Source organism: Nanorana parkeri, unplaced genomic scaffold (assembly GCF_000935625.1).
Source record: "Nanorana parkeri isolate BGI_ZX_2015 unplaced genomic scaffold, ASM93562v1 scaffold1251, whole genome shotgun sequence".
NCBI lineage: Eukaryota > Metazoa > Chordata > Amphibia > Anura > Dicroglossidae > Nanorana > Nanorana parkeri.
This window is the reverse complement of record NW_017307519.1, coordinates 161,411-171,057: the sequence shown is the minus strand read 5'-3', so window position 1 is coordinate 171,057 and position 9,647 is coordinate 161,411. Positions and strand designations below refer to the sequence as shown.

The following is a 9,647-nucleotide window of genomic DNA, read 5'->3' as shown; positions in this document are numbered from 1 at the left end:
CGGCGGGAAACGGTTATCCAGGTCGTCCAGCGATCCCGAGCCAGCCGGGCATGGATCTGCCTCCAGAGGAAGCTTCAAACCTTGTGGGAGACAAAAAAAAAAAGGTCAGAGGTCAGGGGAAGGATCCCCAAAAATCTACCCCATCGGGCAACAAATATTTTATTTCTTGTCTGAGCATCCCTACACGGGCCCTCGTCTCTGAGCATCCCTACACGGCCCCTCGTCTCTGAGCATCCCTACACGGCCCCTCGTCTATGAGCATCCCTACACGGCCCCTCGTCTCTGAGCATCCCTACACGGGCCCTCGTCTCTGAGCATCCCTACACGGCCCCTCGTCTATGAGCATCCCTACACGGCCCCTCGTCTATGAGCATCCCTACACGGCCCCTCATCTATGAGCATCCCTACACGGCCCCTCGTCTATGAGCATCCCTACGCGGCCCCCCGTCTCTGAGCATCCCTACACGGCACCTCGTCTCTGAGCATCCCTACACGGCCCCTCGTCTATGAGCATCCCTACACGGCCCCTCGTCTATGAGCATCCCTACACGGCCCCCCGTCTATGAGCATCCCTACACGGCCCCCCGTCTCTGAGCATCCCTACACGGCACCTCGTCTCTGAGCATCCCTACACGGCCCGTCGTCTCTGAGCATCCCTACACGGCCCCTCGTGTCTGAGCATCCCTACACGGCCCCTCGTGTCTGAGCATCCCTACACCGCCCCTCAACTCTGAGCATTCCTACACGGCCCCTCGTGTCTGAGCATCCCTACACGCCCCCTCAACTCTGAGCATCCCTACACGGCCCCTCAACTCTGAGCATCCCTACACGGCCCCTCGTCTCTGAGCATCCCTACTTGGTACCTCGTCTCTGAGTATCCCTACTCGGCCCCTCGTCTCTGAGCATCCCTACTTGGTACCTCGTCTCTGAGTATCCCTACTCGGCCCCTCGTCTCTGAGCATCCCTACTCGGCCCCTCGTCTCTGAGCATCCCTACTCGGCCCCTCGTCTCTGAGCATCCCTACACGCCCCCTCAACTTTGAGCATCCCTACTTGGTACCTCAGCTCTGAGCATCCCTACAGGGTCCCTCAACTCTGAGCAGCCCTACATGGCTCTTTTTTATCCAGGGACAATAAGTACTTCGGCTTCAAAAGAATTCATTTGTTTTTGATCGTTGGCCCAAATAGTCCCTCATCGGTGACCATCCCTACGTGGCCCCTCGTTGGGTCCCCTTGAAGGACCACACAACCAGCCGGCTTTTTTACGTTAGACCTTTTCCCAGCAGGAGTAGCAGCGAAGCCGCGGCAGGCAGAAGGCGATCAATACAAATTATATGACGCGCGAGGTTGTCACCGCCCCGATCTCTGGATCCAGGAGGAGATGGAAAGTTCCTCTGGAGGTGGAGGGAGGCGGTCCCCCCGGGGCCCATTAATATAATTACAGTCATCCAGCCGTGTTTTTCTTTGCACTCCTCTGAGAGATCGTCTCTCTTTATTATCAGATCGGCGAGCCGGAGAGAATTCAGCTGGACTTTTTTTTTTTTAGGTGTTGCGGGAAACCGCGGCGAATTTTCCATCAGGCGCCATTGACGTATAAAAGCGTCTTAAAGAGAACCGGTCACAACTCTAAATACAGCTCACTGCTTCTCTCTCCTTGTACAGGATGACTGGTCTTGTCTCCGCCCCCTCCTTTAATAAAGACCACTCACAGCTGCTCTCTCTCTCCTTGCTCAGGGTGATTGGTCTCGTCTCCGCCCCCTCCTGTAATAAAGACCGGTCACTGCTGCTCTCTCCACTTGTGCAGGGTTACTGGTCTTGTCTCCGCCCCTTCCTGTAATAAAGACCGGTCACTGCTGCTCTCTCCACTTGTGCAGGGTTACTGGTCTTGTCTCCGCCCCTTCCTGTAATAAAGACCGGTCACTGCTGCTCTCTCTCTCTCCTTGTGCAGGGTGACTGATCTGGTCTCCGCCCCCTCCTGTAATCAAGGCCGGACACTGCTGCTCTCTCTTTATTACAAGAGGTGCGGAGACAAGACCAGTCACCCTGCACAAAGACCCCTCACTGCTGCTCTCGCTCCTTGTGCAGGGTGACTGGTCTTGTCTCCGCACCTCTTGTAATAAAGAGAGAGCAGCAGTGTCCGGCCTTGATTACAGGAGGGGGCGGAGACCAGATCAGTCACCCTGCACAAGGAGAGAGAGAGAGCAGCAGTGACCGGTCTTTATTACAGGAGGGGGCGGAGACAAGACCAGTCACCCCGCACAAGGAGAACGAGCGTCAGTGAGCGGTCTTTATTCCAGGAGGGGGCGGAGACAAGACCAGTCACCCTGCACAAAGACCCCTCACTGCTGCTCTCGCTCCTTGTGCAGGGTGACTGGTCTTGTCTCCGCCCCCTCCTGGAATAAAGACCGCTCACTGACGCTCGTTCTCCTTGTGCGGGGTGACTGGTCTTGTCTCCGCCCCCTCCTGTAATAAAGACCAGTCACTGCCGCTCTCTCTCCTTGTGCAGGGTGACTGGTCTCGTCTCCGCCCCCTCCTGTAATAAAGACCACTCACTGCCGCTCTCTCTCCTTGTGCGGGGTGACTGGTCTCGTCTCCGCCCATTTGGAGCACATAAAGTGGCTTTTGAGAAATAGATTGAAATGGAAGTTATTGCGCTCGGGGAAATGAGACATTTTTTAGAGGCCTCCGCATCTGTCCCTCATGTGTGGGAAGTGTGGACCCGTCCAGGATTTCCTAGCCATCCCTGACCTCTGCTTCCCAGAATCCTCGGAGCGGGGCTATGGAATCCCTCCCCGGGGGAGCACATCCATTTTTAGACACGGCCGGGGACCGAGCTGTTGTCACGGATGGAGGAGGGAGAGGATTTTATTAGCAGGCCGTATCCCAGTGATGACTCAGTCCCTTCCTGTCCCAGCGGCATGTGACCTGTAATCAGATCAGATCTCTCTAATTCACTTTGGCAGCTGTGGATCTGCAGTAACATGGGGGGAGGGGATCATCTGCAAACTGCCAGGAGCGGCCCTTTAAGTGGGACGTGACGCCAGAGGCTGGTAGGAGGGGCTCCTGTTTATGTGATTGGTTGCACAGCGGTGATGTAGTCGGGAGCCCATCCTACCTACTTCTGATCATCGGTAGTTGACCATGAGGGGGCGGAGATTGGAGGGACCTGCAGAGGAACACTTGGCATTAAGCTCCACCCCCTGTGGGAAATATAACATATGAGTAGTCTGTATTTTTATGCTCTTTCATATTGTCCTCTCGATTGCCTTACCTTTGCTCTGGCTGGAAATGACACACATGTGAGCCAGGAAAGTGGCTCCTCCCCCTCCCGCTGAGGTTTCAATGAGAGAGAGGTTGTCTAACAGCAGATAACAGTTGGGTAACCCAATGCAGCATATTAGGATTGCATCTACACACACATTGGGGTCGTGTTGTGTGCCCATCGTCGGCGCAACTGGCGCTCAACGAAGGTTAAAAGGATTCGGGTGTCAAGCACGCCACTCACTTTGCCTTTCCACGTCGCCCACAGCAACGGTGGAGATGGGCCGGCCGCCATTACCGCTGCGGTAGACCTGAAGGGCATCCATGAGGTCGGCTTCCAGGGTGAACTCCGAGTCCCATTCGTAATTCTCGTCCACGGATGTGTTCCTTCTTGCGGAAGGGAGGATAGAAGATCAGAACACGGAGATCACAATTCAGTTATACAAAACGCAATATTCTTATTGGCTGACAGAACTAGGATTGTGATTGGCCCATGAAGGACAAAGCAACAGGTTCACTTTAATACCACCTTACTTACCAGCAACATATATTTGCCCTTTTCTTACCTGTTGGTTGATGGGAGTGGAAACAGCCGCCATTTTTTAGCTATGAGTCTCTGGACAGTGACAAAGCCCACCTCATCTTGCTCGTTCCTCCGCAGCCTGACTGTCTCTGGCCCCGCCCCTTTCATTCACTGAGTTCTTTCAATCATGGAGGCTCAGCAGCACATGTGGGCGGTCTGCATGCAAATACAGCCTGCCTAGTAACGCCCACTGCTCCAGGCTAACATCCGTCCATCAAGGCATTTTTTATATTTGCATAACCCCTCCCAAGAGGCGGCCTACTGCTTGCATCAGAGCTGAGGGCTCTTGGGAGGAGTATTGTGACAGGGTGCTTTGATGTTTTCAGGAAGCTATGTACAGCACCCTGCTGGCCCCTCCCACCAGCCATCGCAGCATTGTGTGGTTTGCATAACTCCTCCCAAGAGCCAGCCTACTGCTTGCATCAGAGCTGAGGGCTCTTGAAAGGAATACTTTGGCAGGGTGCTGTGATATCATGAGGAAGCTATATACAGCACCCTGCAGGCCCCTCCCACCAACCATCAAGGTATTTTGATATTTGCATAACCCCTCCCAAGAGCCCGCCCACTGCTTGCATTAGGGCTGAGGGCTCGAGTGGAATATTGAGGCAGGGTGCTCCGTTTTCAAGAAGCTATGTACAGCACCCTACGGGCCCCTCCCACCAGCCATCAAGGCATTTTGATATTTGCATAACTCCTCCCAAGAGCCCGCCTACTGCTTGCGTCAGGGCTGAGGGCTCTTTATTGGAAAATTGAGGCAGGGTCAGGTGACACTCGCAGCGGAGACCGGGTGACAACCCGCAGTGACGTTATAGCACATGCGTGGTTATCTAATTGACGCCATCTTGGTGATGGACGCGGGCAGAGAGAGGAGGGGGATGAGTTATGCCGCCGGGTACCCTCCTCTCTCCAGACACTGTGGGGCTCTCGACTTTTTAGAGAGGGTGACACTAAAATGACTGCCAGTCATTTTGGTGTCATCCCTCCAATGGTGTCACCCGGGTATGGGCCGCACCCCCCTTGTGACGCCACTGAGCAGGGTGCTGTGTTTTCAGGAAGCTATGTACAGCACCCTGCCGGCCACTCCCACCAGCCATCACGGCATTTGTATATTTGCATAACTCCTCCCAAGAGCCAGCCTACTGCTTGCCTCAGGGCTGAGGGCTCTTGATTGGAGTACTGCGGCATGGTGCTGTGTTGCTTTCAGAAAGCTACGTACAGCACCTTCCTGGTCCCTCCCACCAGCCATGATCTGATGCAAAAAGACCCAGTGATCCAACACATCAGCCACACATGCAATGCATTGTTATCAATGAGCCAGCCCACTCCTAAAGGGGCCAACATGGCTATCCGCCCTCCACTATTGCTCAATATCTTGAATTTTGCAGCCCATTCATAAAATGCAGGCTGTGGTATTGAACCTGTAGTACTTCCAGCAGTCCAGAGTGCACAGAAGGGAACAAGCCCACAGGGTTGGTGGGTATTTTTTTGCACGGACATAACAAAACACTTTCAATTGCCCAAAAAACGAGCAAATAAGTTAATTTTTAGGGTTTACAAACCTTTTGCAATGAGCTGCCGTCGTGTTTTTGTAGAATTATCAACTTTACACAGAAATAAACATCACTTTCATTTATGTAAATACATTAAAGTTAAACAGATTCGCTTCAAGTGAGTTTGTAAATATATTTAACTGTCTGGAAGTCCTGAAGGACTCATGGCATCGTCCCAGGCTCCTCCCCCATCTGGAGAGCTCCCGGCCACAAAATAAACATGTGTTTACGCGCTGCGGTTTCAGCGTCCGCCAACACCGTGTGACCTCCGGATACACTGAGCTGCTCACGCATGAAATAACGGCTGGCCAGAAAAATCCTCCGAAAGCCCTTGATGTACACCAAAAAAAACTATTTGCCGAGGTCACCGCCAACTCTTCCACCCGATGGCCATCTGCTCGTATGCTAGCCCTTGAGAGACACAACCTCCTGTAAGTGGCTAGCATAAGGTTTTCCCTAAACTTTAGTAGAACGTTGATCCCACCCAGAAGGCCCTTATCTTCCAGAGTTGGCCATCAACAGACAATTTCCGGTTTGGAAGTTTGGTCTATCAACCCTTACAACTGAAGAGCAGGTGTACAATTTGGGTTGGCACATGAAGAGCCAACCTTGATGATCCATCTGAAACCAATGAGCTACTGAGATTGTATCAACGGAAGACCAGCAGCTCTTCCATCAATAACTTGCCGAAAGTCGGCAAAATGTTTGATATTACCTTTACCGTGTTATAAAGTCTCTTCTGTGTCCCCCTCTGACCTAGTTTTAACATTCCAAGCTTTGGGGCTAAGCCTTGCCTCTAAGAGCCAATCCTTTCCCGTTGGACTGATCCTCGGAACAAAGAAAGTGGCTCAGTGGCCAACAAGGGTGCTCTCATTGGAAAGGGGTGGGATTTAGCTCCAGATAACAGAACCTAGCCCCTTGGTCAAGACAGCCAACATAGTACCGGTAGTACTACCAAAGCTGGATTTAAAGGGTATTATAGATCATTTTTTTATGTTCTGAGTGTCAAAACCCAAAACTCTGTCAACGAAGTCCCATTTTCCTTCACAACCTGTCTCTAAGACACACCAGTGGAAATGTCTTCATGGTCGTCACCATTGGAAGATTTCCCAATAACCTCCTGTTCCGCTAACTTGCACAAATTGGGATTTCTCATCCGTTTCTGTCCCGGTGAAGATAGGCCCTGGGACACCTAGAGTAGGTGGATTTCACCAGAAAACAATACAGGTTTCGGGTGAGGGCGTCAAGGATCTCCGCTTGGGTTTGGTCTGTCAGTAGGCAATCACTATTGTTTTTAGCGATTGCCTACTGATAGACATCTCTGTCCATTGACTTTCATTGAAATTCAAGGAACATCGAAGAAAAGTCATGGTGCAGAACTGTTGTCCTGGTGCAGATAGGCCCTGGGACACCTAGAGAAGGTGGATTTCACCAGAAAACAATACAGGTTCCGGGCGAAGGCGTCAAGGATCTCCGCTTGGGTTTGGTCTGTCAGTAGGCAATCACTATTGTTTTTAGCGATTGCCTACTGATAGACATCTCTGTCCATTGACTTTCATTGAAATTCAAGGAACATCGAAGAAAAGTCATGGTGCCGAACTGTTGTCCTGGTGAAGATAGGCCCTGGGACATCTAGAGAAGGTGGATTTCACCAGAAAACAATTAAGGTTCCGGGTGAAGGCATCAAGGATCTCCGCTTGGGTTTAGTCTCTTGAGTTTGGTCTGTCAGAAGGCAATCACTATTGTTTTTAATGACTGCCTACTGGTAGACTTCTCTGTCCATTGGCTTACATTGAAATTCAAGGAACATCGAAGAATAAGTCATGGTGCCGAACTGTTAAGCAGGAAGCAGAATCTGAAGGTTCAAACCTAAATATAGAAACAAGGTATTTGAAACCCACTGATTAGAATCTGAGTGTCCGGGTTCCACCCTGACTTAACTGGTTTGCAGCATTCTGGCTTGGCTGCCATTTTACCAACCTGTGACGACTCCTTTGCCTGAGCAGACCAAATTTGTCTCCTCCAAAGGTGACGTCAAACTGGAGCGTACTGAGGCAAGAATGCGATTTGGAGGTATAATAGGAACAGGTTCAGTATCCTCCTTGGACATTACGGCAAACTGGCGGGACAGGACGTCCGCCTTAATGTTCCTAGACCCAGGCAAATAAGAACGATGTAGTTGAACCGAGACAAGACCAAGGCCCATCTGGACTGCCGGGAGGATAGTCGTTAGGCCTCAGAGAGATAAGTGAGATTCTTGTGGTCAGTGAGTATTGAGGGGAAAAGGATCACCTCAAGGAGATGCCGCCATTCCTTGAGGGCCAAGATGATGGCCAACAATTCCCTGTCACCAATTTCATACTTGCACTCAGCCTGAGACAGTACAACAGTGACCAGCGGCTTCTCTTTAAGGAGCCCTGGGGACGAGGAAACCCCACCTAAGATCCGTCCCCTATGGAGTCTTAGGCGCGAGCGTTTTAATCACAGGTGGGGAAAATGGCAGCCAAGCCAGAATGCTGCAAACCGGTTAAGTCATGGTGGAACCCTGACACTGAGTAATGTGTCTTAGTCATCGTAGAGTAGATCTAAAGTCAGAACTTGCTCTCTGTCCCAATACACATTTAATAGACTATAGTATGCAAAGACTTTCTAGACATCGTAATGGCATGTATATGATGGCCACCCACCTATTGCTTATAGTTGCCAACAAGGAGTCCTTTCTGTGCCGATAATCCTCCGCACTGGAGCCCTGGGACCCCCCTCCGCTGTACCAGCTAGACGTCTCACCCAACGGTGAATTGAGGTAGCTGCCCCCCACCGATTGAGCCAAGGAGGGGGGCCTGAGAAAGGAGACACTCCCCCTGCCGCTGCTCTGACTGGTGAGGCTGCTCCGCATCACCTTCTCGGAGCCCTGCAGAAAGAGAGATTTGTCCAGCGGCGGCCTCTGCTTTTCCAAGGCCAGAAAGTCAGTGAACACCGAGAGCGGCTGGTCCTTCAAAGAGTATTGATAGTGAGATGGGATATGCTGCTCTAGCCTGTGGTCCATAGGGATGTGTCCATGACCCCAGTGTGCTCTCTGACCAGCTTTAAAATGCTCAGCGTCCTCCGGAGGTTGAGACCACAGTAGACTTCCAGGCAGGACGGCTTTCGCAGGTCCCAGGTTGGGCTCGGGGGGTTTTAGAAAGGTTTTGACAGGCACAGACTGCTCTTGGCTACAGTTTACATAGTCAAGAGACAACAGTTTTTGGGGAGCGCACGGGGACTCTTCCTTACGGCTCCCGCTAGTTCCATCAACGCTCATCAATGTCCGATCGTCCAGATGGTTGTTGTTTGGACTCTCTTTTTCCTCGGCCTCCGAAGAGCTGGGCTCTGATGTCCTGGTTTGGGACTCGTCCTCCACTGGCCAGTCTCCATCTACACTCATCTCTTTGAAGAACGGTAGACTAAGATACTGCAGGATGCCACTTTGAGTGGACAGGCTGTGCCTTAGTTGGCTTCCTTGGTCGCTGAGCCCAAGAGGTTTCTGTAAAAGTAACGAAGGCGCTCTAACTACTGTGCTCAAGGACGAAAAACAGTCATGTTCAGATTCCCGGAGAGTCGAAATAGTTCTTTCTAAATCTCCATCTATCTGAACCGAATCGCTACAGCGCGCCTCCTCCACCTGGCTGTACGGCAGAGGAACGGAAGATGTTACGGGGCTGATGTCCGATATCCGGAAGGGTTTGGCTTCTTCTAGCGGACTACTGCTACATCCAAAATACCTCCCTTGGCGATACCCAGAATCTCTTGCTTCCTTACGAGCCTGGCCAGTGGCCTTTGGTCTCAACTTCACTTCGTCCCGCCAAGACCCTGAAAGCCTCTCCCGTAGCGGACAAACCTGCAAGTATGTTTTGGCCTGTGAACACTGGCTGAGATCCGACGAGTCCCTGGCGTTGAATTCTGGATACAGGTCCGTCTCGGTCACATACGGAAAGCCTCTGATGTTGCTCCTCTTTGGCCGCGTCTCCGTCTCCACCACGAAGCGCCCATCGGGCCCGCGACAGATGCGCTCCAACGGCAAGCAATCTCCAATATGGCTCTCGTAAATGGCGTACTTGCCGCTCGCGCTACTTCCGTGGCTGACGCCTAGGTTGTTCACAGTCTTCTCTCCCAAGTGCAGAGATTTCCGGAAGCTTTCGTACGGAGCTACGTGAAGCTTGAGCCTCATGAGACTGTCGGGGCTGCTAGAACCATTAGAATTTCTGAGAAAGGAGG

At 51.9% G+C, this 9,647-nt stretch overlaps 1 protein-coding gene across 1 annotated transcript in view; it reads right to left on the bottom strand.

Moving 5' to 3' along the window:
• Positions 1-9,647, bottom strand: part of IGSF9 (immunoglobulin superfamily member 9) — a 60,785-nt gene that overhangs the window by 3,905 nt on the left and 47,233 nt on the right. Inside the window, exons 19-20 of the mRNA XM_018568845.1 lie at positions 8,081-9,634; positions 3,505-3,650 (exon numbers count right to left, since the gene is read on the bottom strand). Of these exons, the coding sequence (XP_018424347.1) occupies positions 3,505-3,650; positions 8,081-9,634 (1,700 nt within the window). The remainder of the gene's footprint in view (positions 1-3,504; positions 3,651-8,080; positions 9,635-9,647) is intronic.